This window comes from Denticeps clupeoides, chromosome 3 (assembly GCF_900700375.1).
Source record: "Denticeps clupeoides chromosome 3, fDenClu1.1, whole genome shotgun sequence".
In the NCBI taxonomy this organism is placed as follows: domain Eukaryota; kingdom Metazoa; phylum Chordata; class Actinopteri; order Clupeiformes; family Denticipitidae; genus Denticeps; species Denticeps clupeoides.
This window is the reverse complement of record NC_041709.1, coordinates 30553283-30569439: the sequence shown is the minus strand read 5'-3', so window position 1 is coordinate 30569439 and position 16157 is coordinate 30553283. Positions and strand designations below refer to the sequence as shown.

Genomic DNA, 16157 nt, shown 5'->3' with positions numbered 1-16157 from the left:
ATAAATAAAACATTTTGAAGCTCTAAATCGCCCCCCCCCCCTCTCATTGGCCATTTGGTTCAGTCCTGACATGGCGGAAGAAGCATGTGGCGCAGCGTGTTGAGATTTGCCAGAGTTATGATGCGTTTCGGAATTTATTTCAGTGTGCATTTTGACGAAATGCTGTATAATTAAAACTATTTGTTGAGGCCAATCGAACGGAAAAATGGTGAGTATGTCGCCGGCTTCGCTCTTGATGTGTTGCTACTGCGCTAACTGTTAGCCCGTTTCTTTTCTTAATTTTCGTACTTTATTTTCTGTAATTTCTGCGCTAAAAACCTCTTAAGCGACATCATTTCATTCTGCGACATCGCGATGCGTGTGTGTATGTGCGTAAGAATAAGAATGATGACGCGACCGACCGCTTGTGCAGCCTTACAGGAAAAAGAAGTCCTTCATCGACAAGAAGAGCGCCGTGTCCTTCCACCTCGTCCACCGGAGTCAGAGGGACCCGCTGGCTGCAGACGAGAATGCCCCGCAGCACGTACTCCTGCCCGCTTCAAAGGTGAGGCAGCATGCGGGAGATTGGTGGTGGGAGCCTGAAGAACCAGAAGACCCGGGTTCGAACCCCACTTACTACCACACTTGACCCTGAGCGTCTCCAGAGGGACCGGCGTCCCTGTAAACACTGATGGGAAGTCGCTCTGGATTAATGCTGTAGATGTAATTTCCTGGAGGACTGAGACGTGGCTTCCCTGGTTCTTCACACCCCAGGGAAAGTAACCCCCCACCATAGCACACGCACCATATTTCTCCAGGCGGTCCCTTTAAATGGGTGAAAGGATCTCTACATCCAGTCCAGCACCTTCTTTTAATGTCTCTAGAAAACCATGTCCTCTGAGATCATGTCGTGTGGCCTTGAATTTAACACATTCGAACCTTTTAAGATCAACACATATGTGCAAACACTGCAGAGAATTTGAAAGTGAAGTGATTGTGATGGTGATACACGGTGACACAATGAAATGTGTCCTCTGCTTTTAACCGTCACCCTTGGTGAGCAGTGGGCAGCCATGACAGGCGCCCGGGGAGCAGTGTGTGGGGACGGTGCTTTGCTCAGTGGCACCTTGGCGGATCAGGGTTCGAACTGGCAGCCTTGTAGGCCATCACTGTAAATGAACACTAGGGGAGAAGCAACTTTCTTTAGGTGAACTTGTACCGTAATCAGGCTTGTTGTTTCATCAGCAAAAGCTGCCAAACTCAAAGCTTTGGTGTTAAAATCTTAAAAACTGGTTTCAGGTCTCACTCACTACTGCTGTGGCAGCATATTAAAAATACATATGCAGTAGTACATTTCACACCACTCTTAGATCCTAAAGGTGCAGAGCTTAAGATTTGTAGTTCAAAATTTATATAAATGATTGAAAGTATCATACAATTATAGAGGGGATGTTTGGATGTTGGTGGGATCTCTGCATTTTGATGTGATAGTGATTGGCTTGTTCTCTAGGGGAATACTGCCCCCTGTTGTATGGAATTTAAATTCCATACAACAGGGGGCAAATCCAAAAATTGTCCACCTTGCACCTTTAATGCATTAAATTGTTCTCCAATCAGTTACAGTCACTTGGTAGTGAAGTGACCCCCTCTGTGTGTTCTCTGTGTTCAGGCAGAAGCTGAGAAACGTCGCGAGGAGCAGAGGAACTATGGTGTATTCTTTGACGATGACTATGACTACCTTCAGCACCTGAAGGAGGCGTCTCAGCCCACAGAGCTGGTGTCCTCCAGCCTGAAACCGAGAAACAGAAGGCCCATCAAAGATGATGAGGAGGATGAGGAAGCAGAAGACTTGCAGATGGTCCCTGTAAGATTCTATCTGTGGGAAAATGTGGTTCTGGGTGGAAACATTTATTAGCTAGAAAAAGATATCACATTTACTGATTAATTGATTGATTGCAGGCCGCATCCATCAAGCTCCCTTCCTCTGTTTTTGCCTCAGAGTTTGAGGAGGATGTTGGTCTGCTAAACAAAGCAGCTCCTGTTTCAGGTCATCATTTATCCAAATTAAGTTCCTTTATTATGTGTTCAAATGAAATATTTTCAATAACATACAGTTGAATTTGCACCTCAACCACAGGTCCCAGGTTGGACATGGACCCAGACATTGTGGCTGCCCTGGACGAAGACTTTGATTTTGACAACCCGGAAAACATCCTGGATGATGACTTTGTCATCAAGGCAACTGAGCTTGGTTGCATTAATATGGAGTAAGTAATCAACACTCCTCACCCAGGTCATGCAGGCCTACAAGACTGTACCAGATCAGGCCCAAATTTCTATTCCGTTTAATCACCTGATACGGTCGGAAGCTTAGATAGATATGAGTCTCTCTGACTGAGAAATGATGTGAAGTTGCCTTGGAGGCCACACTAGAAGTCAGTGGCAGGTACTACTGTAGTCCTGTGGTGATGCGTGTGATTTCCTGCAGTCGTGCTGGTGAAGATGATGATGATGATGATGAATGGGAGGACACAGACGGGGGTGAAAGCGGTGAGGAGGAGCATGAAGGGGATTGTGACTCGATGGGCGGCGTTTCTGACTCTGAGGAGGGTGAGGGGCGCGAATCCCTGTTCATGGAGGAGGAGACCAAGAGTCGCTTCACTGAGTACTCCCTCACGTCATCTGTGATGCGGAGGAACGAACAGCTCACGCTGCTCGACGACCGCTTCGAGAAAGTGAGTGGCTAAAAACGTGTGACATCATTTTTTACGATTTCTGCAGAGCACCTGAGGTTAGCATTGATGGCATCTAGCTTGCATGCAACGTATCAGTCATTCACTCTCTGGTAAAGAGCATGGCGCATCGGTTAAGCCCCAGGGCAACGCAGACCACAGAAAGAGGAAATCCCATTTTCTTGTTTCCTCCCCCACCCCACCCCCCAGTTCTATGAGCAGTTTGATGACGACGAGATTGGACCGCTGGATAATGCTGAATTAGAGGGATTCATTGATCCCAGCAGCACCAGGCTGGAGGAGGTCATAAAGGACTACTTCAAACAAAAGGAGAAAGAGTGAGTGGCTTAATACTTGTGTAAAATGTCCCATGTTGCACCAGTATACACCAGAGTCGTCTAATAACACTGGACTATGTGGACATAGATGCCAGAAGCCTGAGGACCTTGGCCCAAAAGAGCTCCCTGTGCTGAATGAGGAGCGTGAAGATGATGATGATGAGCGGGAGATGGAGGAGATTGAGGTGGAGCCTCCTGCTGACAAATGGGACTGTGAAACCATCATCAGTATGTTGTCATTTCATATATTAGGACTCGCCGATGAGATTTTAATTAAATATGAGACGTCATATAGCTTTAGGGAAAGTACAAGCTTTTAATAAATGTTGTTTATTCACAGGCAGATACTCCAACTTGTACAATCGTCCCAAAGTCATAGGAGAGCCAGCGAAGGTATTTAATGTGTGCTATTTATCTAACGCAGGGTCAGATCGTTGGTTTGTTTTAACCACAGCGTTTCTCTCCTAGGCCAAAGGAATCAGAGTGTCCAGTAAGACTGGGATTCCTTTGGATGTCCTTCCCAAAAGAGGCCTGACTGCCAAACAAGTGGAGAAGATGGAGCGAATTAACGATTCGGACCTGCCCCGCGCCTGCACACAGAGCCGCTCCAGAGGGGAGACCCGGGAGGACAGAAAAGTACGGAAACAGGCCATCAAAGAGGAGAGGAAGGTGAGGAACCCCTTTATTTTACAGCCCCAGTCCATTGAAATCCCTGCCCTATAGCTGCATGGTCAGTAAGCCCCTGTTGATCTTCTCCACAGGAAAGGAGGACCGAAAAGAAGGCCAACAAAGTGGCGTTCAAGCAGGAGAAAGCCCTACAGGAGAAGCAGATTCTGAATCTGAAGGCCAATGTTCAAGGCCTGAAGCTCTCATAGACTCTCCATGCTGTAACCTGGACTTGTGTGGTGATCTGTGCACTAATGAAACACCTCTGGCCTTGAGAAACGTTGACTGGACTCTTTCCAATTGTGTGAGGACTACAGTGAACAGAATAGTTCTGATGTGGTCACAATGTAATAAATTGTGTTAAAAACTCATGCATTTCTGTGTGTGTGTGTGTGTGTGTGTGTGTGTGTGTGTGTATGCATGTATGAATCCTGCATATCAGATGTATTTTTTATAAAAGTGTCCTGGCCATAATCGTCTACTAATGAACATGGTTTTTTGTTAAAGAGTATTTTTTAGATTTATTATAGGTTATATCTTATGATATTTAGCCTCATTTAGAATTTTTATATCAGGCTTACTGATGCTTTTATTTAAGCATTTTTAATAAAGAACAAATGTTATATTTAAATAGCATCAGAGGTTTTATTGCTTAAAAAAAAAAAAAAAAAGCTAGAAGATAGCCCTATGTTCACTTTAATCCCAACTGGTTACATACATGTAATAAACATAACAAAACATAGTATAGTGCTTAGCCAAGTTACATAATTTTCATTCATAAACTCTGTTAGCAGACAGACAAGTAAAGACTTGTCTTTTCTTCACAGTATAAAGTGTTTGTAAATTTCCCACTTGTAGGACTAATAAAGGATCATCTACGTCACATGCATTTCAACGTAAACACACACACTATGGTACGAAATATTGCCTGAGGTTTTTGGGTAGTAGATTCTATAACATTACCTGAGGTGTTACATTGGGACTGGGATTACTTGGACAATCCTTCTGTCAGCACCAACATGTTAAGGCCTGCACTCTTCATTCCCTTTTAAGATGGAAAACCCAAGTATCTGGTAGCTCTTGTATGTGATCATTTTGCTGGAAATCCGTCTGCATGGCAGATGGAACCTGAATTTATATTTCTGAGAAGTGGTTGTCATTGTGAATCAGTGCAGTGCAGCACAGCACACGGTGACACAACAAATTGTGTCCTCTGCATCTAACCATCACCCTTGGTGAGCAGTGGGCAGCCATGACAGGCGACCGGGGAGCAGCGTGTGGGGACGGTGCTTTGACCGCTGCCACCTCAGTGGCTCGGCACCCTTCCGATTAGGGGTCCGCTTCCTTACCCCACTAGGCCACCACTGAGCCTAACTAGTAGAATTCATCCATGCCAGTTTTCCAATTTCCACAGCAACAGCCCAACTCCTGCATGCAGTTGCTCCAGGCTGATAAAGTGCCATAAATGTTAGAGAGTTATCACTAATGTTACAACCACTGGAACATGTGAACTACAGCCCTGATAGATCTGATGGGATGTAGTGACACATTTTTCAGAATGAAGAAATAGGGTGTGTGAGAGCTCTCAATAGCAGCTAAAGGCTCCAGGCCTTTTAAATGTCCTCAAACGTTTTTTAAACTGCCCAAGCATTCCCAGTCAGACATGACAGGATGTCGTTTTCTTCCTGACAAATCTTCATTTTATGGAAGATCCATTACGAAGCTGCAGTTTCCAGAGATCTATCTTCATGAGTAGATAAAGGATGGTAGTAGCTTAGTGGGTAACACACTCGCCTATGAACGAGAACACCCAGGTTTAAATCCCACTTACTACCATTGTGTCTCTGAGCAAGAGACTTAACCCTAAGTTGCTCCAGGGGGGGGAACCGTCCCTGTAACTATTGATTGTACGACCCTCTGGATAAGGGTGTCTGATAAATGCCGTAAATGTAAATGTAGAAGACCCCTGTTGCACTGTGCACGGTGTGCTGCGGCTCTGCAGTCTATATTATGGGTGCTCTCGTGCAGTACCCATCCAAGCTGTCCCTTACGACCGTCTCCAGAAGCGGCATGGGAGGCCTGTCGTGCCCGGACACAGAGGCGGAGTACATTTCAGAGCTAAGGCTGTTATACTGATATAGGTCAGTGGTGGGCGTGTAAGGAACAGGGGGATTGTGGCTGTCGATCCCATCATGCCCATCATCCTGGTCATCACACAGGGTCTCCGGTATAATCTCTGCTGTAGAAACTGAGTGCGGTTCTACGGTGAGACAGTGAGTCTCTTCCTTGTGTGGTTGATGGACCACTGTTCCGTTTGGTTTTAGGCCCGATCCAAAGAAGGACTGCAGACAATAAGAAGCACATGATCAAGAAAATGCCCCAATCTGTGTATTGCATGAGTATTTTTGAATGCAATGTAAATATAATTGTGTTATATTGTATAATGTTTTTATGAATACAAGATAATGACCATGAATGTGATTAGGGTTTAATGGAAGGACACTGATTTCTTTGTATGTTGTAATAAAAACTAAATGTGCTTGTAGTTTAGTCAGCCAGTGGGGTGGGAAACTGGTAATGCAGGTTACAGGTTAAAGATGCAGCCAGCCAGACTGGTTGATCCACTGGGGAGAAACTGAAGGAAGATGCAGCAGCAGCAGAAGCCAGTGAGGCGGGAAGGAAACGTACCAAAAAGCTGGGAAGTGCTGCATTGCTCTTTATAAAACTCTTCCTGGAGCTCCTTGCAATCACAGCCATGGTAATTGCAACAAGAGCAGCAAGCGGCACACATATGATGATGATGGATATCACACGTCCTGGAAAATAAAAATCCGTCAGTTCTTACCTTTACTTGCACACAAAATATTACATTAAATATAAAGTGAATCATGATTATGGTTGATAGTGCATGAAAATCTGTTCTCAAATTAATAGAATATTATACAAAACAAATATAGTGCAACTTTTTGTTTTAATAGATGCTGATTCAGACAATGTGGACTGAAACCCATTTTTTTATGTCCACTGTATGCATGTCTGAAATAATAAACCAGAAAATTTCAGACACTGGAAGATCCTGGACACACAGCAACCATCTGTCGTTGGCCCTAAAACTCTTTCAATGTCCGTCTCCCTCCTTCATGCAGGGATTGTCTCTAAATAGAATTCATTTTGCACGTTTGCCATAAGTCCCACTTATTTAACAAAATATATCAGTATACTATACATAAATACACACACACAAACACATTAAACCAAATTACACACAAAGACTGAACACTAAATGAGCAGAACACAAACTGGTGTAAATCTTACTCTGCCGCGATGATGGTGGTTGTGGTGACAATGTCGAGCCATGAAGACACACTCTCGATCCTCTAACTAACACCCCCCGAATCGATCCGCTGATCTCGATGCAGCCATGCTCCTCTTCACCCGCAGACATGGGCACAAGTGCTTCACATAACATTTGCGCATATTTACAAGAGAACTCGAGCAGACCTGTCTGGCTCTGAAAAGGAAAATTCCGTTAGAACGTTCACCAGGAGCTTTGTCACAAAAATTATTTATCCCACTCATACCAACCAGGTTTGTCTTTATTTTGTAATTGAAATCGATTGTGTCGAAAGTGGGATACTCGTTGTCCTCAAGGTACTTTAAAGCTGGAGCATTTCGATAAACGCGCAGAGGGTTTTGAAAAGTCACTTTGAGACGCTTGTGTTCGTGCTGGAGGGATAGATTCACCCGAGGGAAGTCCAGCTTGCCTGAGAAGATTAAACACAAGTTTCAACACACTTTCCAAATGAAACCAATTCCAAAACCCTGCAGACTTACACAATGTATTGTAATTGATGGAGTTACTGTTGAAGGTGAAGACAATGGAGCCTGAGAACGCTGAGACCTCATCTCCACCTACTGCCCTGATCTTGACTGTGTATTCTGCATAGTTGGCATGCTTCAGTATAGAAGTGGTGTCACAATGAGTCTCTGTGGTGTTTATTTCCTCTGAGTGTCTATTCCTCAAAGAAAAAAAATGCATTAAAAAGTTTATATACATGCAAACATGGCTTAATGAAAATATGAATTGTGAACATTTACATATTTGGCATTTATCAGATGCCATTATTCAGAGTGACTTTACAATCTACAGTACAGTTCAAAAGTTTGGACACAATGAGTTTCAATGTGTTTTCTTTATTTTCATGACCATTTACATTGGTAGATTCTCACTGAAGGCATCAAAACTATGAATGAACACATGTGGAGGTATGTACTTATGTACCTCCACAGTCACCGGACCTGAACCCAATCCAGATGGTTTGAGGTGAGCTGGACCGCAGAGTGAAGGCAAAGGGGCCAACAAGTGCTAAACACCTCTGGGAACTCCTTCAAGTTGGAAAACCATTTCAGGTGACGACCTCTTGAAGCTCATCGAGAGAATGCCAAGAGTGTGCAAAGCAGTAATCAGAACAAAGAACGGCTATTTTGAAGAAACTAGAATATAAAACATGTTTTCAGTTATTTCACCTTTTTTGTGAAGTACATAACTCCACATGTGTTCATTCATAGTTTTGATGCCATCAATGAGAATATTCCAACGTAAATGGTCATGAAAATAAAGAAAACACATTGAATGAGAAGGTGTGTCCAAACTTTTGGCCTGTACTGTATATTTAAAAGGGACAGTCCCTCTGGAGACAGGTTTAAGTGTCTCGCTCAAAGAAGCAATGGTTGTAAGTGGGGTTTGAACCTGTGACTTTGTGATCTTCTGATTCATAGGCGAGAGTCTTACCCGCTTGGCTACTAACACCCACTTTTTGTTAACCGATTGCGTAATGCTTTCAGTTAGTGCCACCAATCAAGAAGGCCTTCATTCCAGCCCCACCCCAAACAACAACAAGGTTGACTAAAGCCCCACTACTGCATTCAGACTGTTCAGCCAAGGAGGGGATCAGCGGATATCAATCATTGTCTCTCATGGGGCCGGAAACCCCCTTAAACAAACCCCCTGCCCCCTTAGATCAAACTTTTACAAGTTGAAAATAATCGATTACCAACATCGTGTTTGTACAGTGTACATGGTGTATGATCACAGATTCACCCCCCCACGAACAGGCCACGCTGGTCGTAAGAATATCAAACCTGTACTGAGGTTTGTCCTCACCGCACAAACACAGAACGAAGTAGCAGCACGAAGTAGCAGCACAAAATGAAGTAGCAGCTGTGACAGACCCGAGCAAACATTTCGAACATGGAACAGGGAGAAAAGATTTTTGTGACACCCCCCATTTCCGTGTGAACCCCGAACTGGGTGACGCGTCCAGTATTTATCCGGCCGCCAACAGCTAATCAACATCTGTCAACTCGGCTCACCTACTCTCACCTGCTTCCAAGTAAGAACTATCCATGTTTGTTTGTCTTCCGACCCTTTGTGCGCGAACTGAATTGTCCCTTTGTCAAGGAGCGCCGACTATTAAAACGGCGGTGACTCTCGTTGCACCTGCTCTGCAGTCGCCTAAAACATCTGCTCTTTCATCATCCGTGACGCTTTTTTGCCAGCGCATTTTTCTTTGTTCAGAATCACTACTGATGTGGGTTCTTCTTCTTTTTCTGCTTCTAATGTGTTCATATCGCTCGTGTTGAGAGAGCAGTCAGGCCGCATCCGAGCATCGAACAGTACATTGTGCCCACATAAATCATGCGATTTATCCGTATGGTTTGAGCTCAGTGACCAGGAACAAAATCATAGTGTAAATGAGCGGGAGGCTTAAAGGAAGCAGCAAATCTTCACATACATAATTAACCCATATTTGTACCGCCTGTGGGGGACTAGTCCATTGTTCTTCTCTCTACAACAGCTGACCACACATTCATAGACTAATAAACACACGCATCCAATAAACCATTTCCACTTTTCATTCATGTACAATATGTGTATATACATATCCATACTACACATGTATATACTGATACATTTATTTTTACAACTCACATCCATAGTTTTTTCTTTTTCTAGGACTGAACTTTTTATATTGTATGGTTGACATATTGTCTATTCGATTGTTTTTTTTGCCGCTCTTATCTTGTTCTGTCCACTTTCTGCCATGACAACGTAAATTTCCCACTTGTGGGACTAATAAAGGATCATCTTATCTGATCACAGTTTCAGTCTCGTAGAGAAGTGTTTGTCTGTCGATCCCACAAGCACCACAATCAGCCTGACTGTCGCATAGAGCCGACCGGGAGGATCCAGACACAAAGAAAAAACGTACTCACGTTCCACCCCAGCAGCTCACAAAGGGAATGTTAATGCTGTGAGATGAATAATCAAGTTTGTTCATATTGGCAATACTGAGAAGTATTATTGTTGGGGTTGAATATACTTGATATTTTTATAATATATTGATATAAACTACAGTTTTTAGTTTTTTGTTTTTTTTTAGTTATAATCTGATTAGTAATGTTTTATTTTTTTACCCCCCCTGATGGATTGACTCCTTTTTGTGTGCCACAGTGACACGAACACCAGGTCTTTTGCTCTGGATTGCTGTTGTCAGGCATCTACCCTCTCATTTGCCACCTCCGTTGCCACCATGTGACCCCTTCATATTACTTCCTGCCCCCTCATGTATGCATGTCTAGAACCGGTTCTGGTTTCTCACCCATGACAACCATTACTGCCTGAGACTGTACCCCACACTTTTCTCTCTAATAGATTTAATTATCATTCAGTCTAAAAAAACTGAATGGGACTGGCACCAAGAACTATCCCCAGTGGCTGGGTTTCAAGTGAAGTGATTGTTATTGTGATACATAGCACAGCACACGGTGACACAACGAAATGTACCATACCATATTTATAAAGCACTTTAACACAACAAAGGAGCTGTACAATAAAATGTGCTGTACATGAAAATAAAAACTAAGTTAAATTAGGACAAAAAGTTCATTAAGAACAAAAAAAAAAAAAAAAAAAACACAACAGAATAAAACAAAACATGCAGCAAGGGGTTGAATAAAACAGAATATTTAAGACAACATATTAAAAGAGTAAAGAAAGGACTGCATAAGAAGCCACATAAAACACTGCATAAGAACATTGTACAAGAAAAACGTCACACTGGGTTAAAAGCCAAGGGGTAAAAGCCTGAGAGAACAGGATGGAGTGCAAGAACGGAGAAGGTCTGACAAATGGGCTGTAGCATTCAGCGATTTAAAAACAAATAAAATAATTTTAAAACTGACTAAAACAGACAGGGAGCCAGTGTAGTGAGGATAAGATCGGGGTTATGTGATCTCGTCTGTTTGTACCAGTGAGTAATCACAATGATTTTTCACAAGGGGCTAGGGAAGCAAGGTCAATACGGGGGTTAGATTAGATTAGATTCAACTTTTTTGTCATTACACATGTACAAGTACAGGACAACGAAATGTAGTTTAGGTCTACCCGTCTTACTCTCATTTAAATCGAGAAGCACAAGTAATACAGATTCCCCAGAATCATTTGCTAAGAAAATGTAATTAAAAACTCCGATTCTGTACTGTGATATGATTTAAACCCAGACTGATAAAAGTTTCCAGTATTGCATTTCTTTTCAAGAAGGGCTAGAGCTGGACAAGAACAATCTTTTCAAAAAGTTTAGATATAAAGGGTAACTTTGAAATCGGCCTAAGGCTTGATAATGCAGTTTTTTTTTTTTGTTTTTTTTTTGTTTTTTTAACAGCAGCATGCTTAAAACTTTTGGGCACCACACGAGAGACGAGGCTACTGTTAATGATGTTGAAGATAAAATGCCCCAAAGTTGGGAATGCCTCTTTTAAAAGGCGAGGGGGAACCCAAGGGTTTCATTCCCGAAATAAGTTGCTCTACATTTGAGAGAGACGGGCACAAATTGGTCAAACACTGCAATATTCAGTGGTGCAATTGACTGGTGGCCAAGAGGTGGCATGATCTGGGCCCTAATGTGTTCTACTTTTTCCATAAAAAATGCCTAATTTTCACAGGATTCAGCAGAGGCCTTTAACAGCTCAGGTTCCTGAGAGTAAAGAATAGAATTTAGTGTGTTAAAAAGTAGGCAGGGGTAATGGGAATTTTACTAGATACTAGGTTAGAATAGAATTTATTTCTAGCCACTTTCACCACCCTCTGAAAAACGCTGCCAGTGCTGTCGGACCATTTCAAGGGAAACATGCACGCGATCTTTTTTCCATTTTCGCTCAGCACTCCTACACTCTTGTGTGGTAGCGAAAGCGGTGGCATTTAACCATGGTTCAGATTTTGGCCTTGGCTGTTGTGGTGCTACCTGGTCCAGAGCATCTTGGCAGGAGGAGTTAAATCGGAGTAATATCTCCTCTGGGTTGCCAGACAGTGAGGGTTGGTTACAAAATAAAGAGCCGCAAAAGTGAGCAGTAGTGGAGGGTATTAAAACATGCCAGAGCCGAGCAGGAACGTGCGGCTTCACGGGTTGAACAGCAGGAGTAAAATCAAACAAAACAGGCTTATGATCTGAGAACCCCGCGTCTCCAATGTCCAGGTTACCTACTGAGATCACACGTGTAAAAATAAGGTCCAGTGTATGGCCCCGTTCCTGAGTGTTCTAGATTAATATGTTCTCTGCTTTTAACCATCACCCTTGGTGAGCAGTGGGCGGCCATGAAAGGTGCTTTGCTCAGTGGCACCACTGAGGGGCTGCTTCCTTAAATGCTAGGCCCCCACTGCCCACAATTACATTTTAGATAATTAAATCAACGATATACAGCCTTCCCAGAGACATGTGCAATGACGAAAAAGAAAAGACTCACCGACTGTGTGTCAGCAGCCGCAAATTGAAGAGGGTGCTGGGAAGCGGGTGGCTGTAGTTCCAGTACACGACAGTATGAAAATTGTCACAGTTCACAGTCACGTTGACAGGACAAGGAAGGGCACTGGAAAGAGCTGATGGAGGGAGAAGGAACATGCTTAAATTAAACATTAAATAATAAAGTTTTACATCCCATAGATATGAGGTCAACAAATCCTTTTTTTCCAGATAATAACCAAAGGCAACGAAAAGCCTGCAGGCAGATTACGTCATCTGTCTTAAGTATAATTTATTCTTGGTTTCCTTTCACGACCAAAACCGATGACAGCTACGACTTTATTAACCTGTTTCTGGAGTCATTTCAGCTACACGGGTTAAGACAGTACGTAGTGAAACGAAAGTACAGTACATAGTGAAACGAAACGTTTCATGTAACATTTAAACCACCATGTCCATGTGTAGAGAATAAGAAGGGAAACTAAGAGTGAAGGCGTGGAATGAGTGGCGTGGGTTGGACTTTATGCCAGGTGATATTCCATGCTTATCAAGTGATATCAAGTTCAAGTGATATGATTTTTTTTTTTTTTTTAAACCACAACCAGGTTGGCACAGCAGCCAAGGGCACAGAATTAAGCCGATGTAAGATTGGCTTGAATTTTTTTTTTTTTTAATGGGAAAAATGCTAATGCCCGCGAACTACCCTCCCACCAGCCCTAAGAAGACATGGTGGACAAAGGTCTGTAATTTTGTGGACCTTTTTAAAAAGCTTGCAGTCTTGGCATGCTGCTAAATAAGCTCTATATTACAATATTATTTATATTCTATATTTTAACATAAAATAAAAGTAAGGAACCGTCTACAAAGTACTGAAAAGAAACCCGTCTAGGCACCTTCATTAGGCTGTTCATCAAATAAATAAAAACCCCACGACAGAAATGCTCGCTGACATGCTGAAATGGATATTATAGATTTTCTGCTAAATAATTCTAATCAAATATCTAACGCACCCACAAGGATTTATTTTTTCTGGTTAATTAAAATCCTGCCAGGCCCGGACGTGATAAAGGGGGGAAACAGGAATTAAATATTAATATTATAAATATCATTATACTGAATATAAATATTAGTGTTTTATTCACTGTACATGCCTGGGAGTTATTACTATAATAACAATAAGATAAAGTGCGTTTACAAGCCCCGGGGCGGCGGTGGAGGAAGCGGACTCGTAGCCGCAGGGTTGCGGGTTCAAATCCCGACCCCGCTGCCCTGTGCGGGTCAAAACCCGAAGATATACGGTCACTTTCACTTTTCACGAAGGGAGGGACGACCCACGCGTCTCGAGTCCGAAGACGGTCCAGTTCAACGTCCACGGACCGCCAGTAACCAGCACAAATGTAAAAAAAAATTAATCACAAGTCGGGTTTAAACCAACTAAATGTATTAACTAATTGTATTACGTACCAGTCATTGTTGTGGCGTCGTGTGAAAGGTGGAAAATGGACGTATATTCCTGTATTTTTGTGTGTGGAGTAAATCAATACTCACCTGTCCAGAACACCTGGACCAGCAGCGCCGCCGCGAGGGATGCCGGGCCGCCGACCGTGGGTCGCATTCCGGGCTCCGGGTCGCCTTTTTAACCGGGAAGACTGGAGACCAGCACGGCGTTTCTGTCCCCGGTGGGAGGAACGCGGCTTTACGGGAACGGACGCCTTCCGGGTTGCGTCGCGTCCGACGGCGACAGATAAAGGGCGGCGCGGCGGGCGCGGATTAAAGTAGTAGGTACAATTAACATCAATTCATCTTCATTTACTTCACTTATACTTTATATGTGAATATAATACACTTTTGGGCAAGAAATACAAACAATTAGAACATCCTGATGAACTCGACCACCTTGTACATTTCTCTAGGCTTTTTTTTTTTTCGTTTGAAATTCAATGGTCATGTAGAAAAGGGGACAATAATATGCATGTGCTGAGAGAAATGAATAAAAAAAATCAGACCAAATAGAAGATTTGAATGTCTGCAGCCCGACATGCAAATTTTACCAGGCCTCACTTTCTCTAGCGTGCTCCGGACGGATCGTTTGTGTGTGTTGTAGGCCGTTCACATTGCTGAGATGGGAAAACGCTTTAACAGACGAATCTTACGGCATGTGTTTTCATAGACTGCAAGGCCGATGGCACGGTGGCACGGCAGTTGCCTCCTGCCGTCCAAAAGCATGCACACTAGGTGAAGTGGCACATGTCCTGGCTGTAGGTGTGAGCAAATGGTATATGTCTGTTCTAAATAAGCATTTGACTGCCTGGAACAATTCAAATTTTGGGACAGAGTAGTAACTCAGCCGCTGGGATGCATGTGACTGCATTTCTTGGTGTCGGTCCCAAGCCCCAGTAAATGGGGAGGGTTGCGTCAGGAAGGGCATCCGGCATAAATCTTTTGCCAGGTCAATTGTGCAGACAGCCAGGCCGGCTGATCCGCTGTGGCGACCCCTAACGGGAGCAGCCGACGGGTGGAGGAGCCCTGACAGAGTAGTTGTCGGAGAAATGGGTAAAATGGAGCCTATACGAGCTCCCCCGCAGGCTATTCGAGCTCTCAACAACCACAACACTACATAGGACAGAACACAATTTTTTTTATTTTACTTTACTTTCACTTTACTCATTTGCACACCTTCACCCTACCTGTTACACATATATATATATTTTTTTTAAATATTTGGTGTCACGACTACGGACTTACGGGGGAAGGAAGCGCAGAGGTCTGACATACTGGGAAGGGGTTTTATTTATAAACAAACAATAAAGAAATACAAATAAACAATGGCGCGGTGGCCGAAAACGATTTAACTTAAATAAAGAACTGAAACTAACCCGTAGGCGTGTGGCGATTGCCAGAACTCAAAACACATGAAACAAAACCAGGTCAAGTTCGTGCAGAGTCCACGAAAATGCCAGAGACCCAGAAGTGGCGGAAACTTCCGGCATTTATGGGGCGTCTGGATTTGAGTCAGGTGTGGAGCCCAGCTGCAGGCAATCCTGACATTTGGTTATGTTTGCAATATTTGCATATTGGTTCACTGTATACTTGCGACATTTGCAATATTGAGGTCTATAGCAGTTGCTATAAGCATTTCACTGCATATCATACCGTTAATGCCTCCAGTACTGCTCGCTGGTCCCTCCATCTCTGAAGGTAAAAGGAAAACATTCATCTAGACTCTTCTCCGTCTTGGCCCCTCGGTGGTGGAATGAACTTCCCCTCGAGGTCAGAACAGCTCAGTCACTGAGCACCTTCAAACGACAGCTCAAGACCTTCCTCTTTAAAGAATATTTCGATTAAATTGTAATTTTCTTGTTGTCAAACTTTGTGTACAGAATCTACAACAGAGTGAATTAAATAGATGTATTCATAGTTGGGGTCCTAGTGAACCGGAAATTGATCTCTTCATCGATGGTAACTTGAAAGCACGTTGTAAGTCGCTCTGGATAAGGGCGTCTGCCAAATGCCATAAATGTAAATGTAATGACTGTATGTGACAAATTTGAATTTGATGTCTAATAAATCACTAACAGGCAAAATAGGGTCATAAAACCATGTTTGCAGATACAACATAAACTGGAATAAATACATTCTTACAC

General features: G+C 43.2%; 2 protein-coding genes across 3 annotated transcripts; one reads left to right on the top strand and one right to left on the bottom strand.

The window, feature by feature from the left end:
* Nucleotides 1-68: 68 nt before the first annotated feature.
* ltv1 (LTV1 ribosome biogenesis factor) lies at nucleotides 69-4086 on the top strand. The gene is made up of 11 exons (XM_028974604.1): nucleotides 69-208; nucleotides 413-544; nucleotides 1649-1843; nucleotides 1939-2026; nucleotides 2117-2246; nucleotides 2468-2714; nucleotides 2922-3049; nucleotides 3138-3277; nucleotides 3390-3442; nucleotides 3518-3718; nucleotides 3811-4086. Exons 1-11 carry the CDS (start codon nucleotides 206-208, stop codon nucleotides 3922-3924), a joined length of 1431 nt encoding a protein of 476 aa, XP_028830437.1. The 5' UTR covers nucleotides 69-205; the 3' UTR covers nucleotides 3925-4086.
* Nucleotides 4087-4383: 297 nt separating this feature from the next.
* ifngr1 (interferon gamma receptor 1) lies at nucleotides 4384-14218 on the bottom strand. 2 transcript variants are annotated; one of them, XM_028974606.1, is made up of 7 exons: nucleotides 14062-14218; nucleotides 12518-12650; nucleotides 7550-7734; nucleotides 7301-7479; nucleotides 7031-7226; nucleotides 6404-6531; nucleotides 4384-6057 (listed from the first exon to the last, which is right to left on the bottom strand). In XM_028974606.1, the coding sequence occupies exons 1-7, from the start codon at nucleotides 14126-14128 to the stop codon at nucleotides 5719-5721; spliced, it is 1227 nt and encodes a 408-aa protein (XP_028830439.1). In that variant the 5' UTR covers nucleotides 14129-14218; the 3' UTR covers nucleotides 4384-5718. The 2 variants fall into 2 exon arrangements, with proteins under 2 accessions (XP_028830439.1, XP_028830440.1); XM_028974607.1 differs by having other exon boundaries at nucleotides 7550-7728.
* Nucleotides 14219-16157: the final 1939 nt, after the last annotated feature.

What these genes read in the sequence shown, in the direction of transcription:
- ltv1 (XM_028974604.1), top strand. An exon ending in AAGACTTGCAGATGGTCCCT is followed by an intron (nt 1,844 to 1,938) that starts GTAAGATTCTAT and finishes GATTGATTGCAG; the next exon opens with GCCGCATCCATCAAGCTCCC. An exon ending in CTTGGTTGCATTAATATGGA is followed by an intron (nt 2,247 to 2,467) that starts GTAAGTAATCAA and finishes GATTTCCTGCAG; the next exon opens with TCGTGCTGGTGAAGATGATG.
- ifngr1 (XM_028974606.1), bottom strand. Translation starts at nt 14,128, where the DNA reads ATGCGACCCACGGTCGGCGGCCCGGCATCCCTCGCGGCGGCGCTGCTG. An exon ending in GGTCCAGGTGTTCTGGACAG is followed by an intron (nt 12,651 to 14,061) that starts GTGAGTATTGAT and finishes TCCCTCCATCAG; the next exon opens with CTCTTTCCAGTGCCCTTCCT. An exon ending in ACCACCATCATCGCGGCAGA is followed by an intron (nt 6,532 to 7,030) that starts GTAAGATTTACA and finishes TTTATTTTCCAG; the next exon opens with GACGTGTGATATCCATCATC.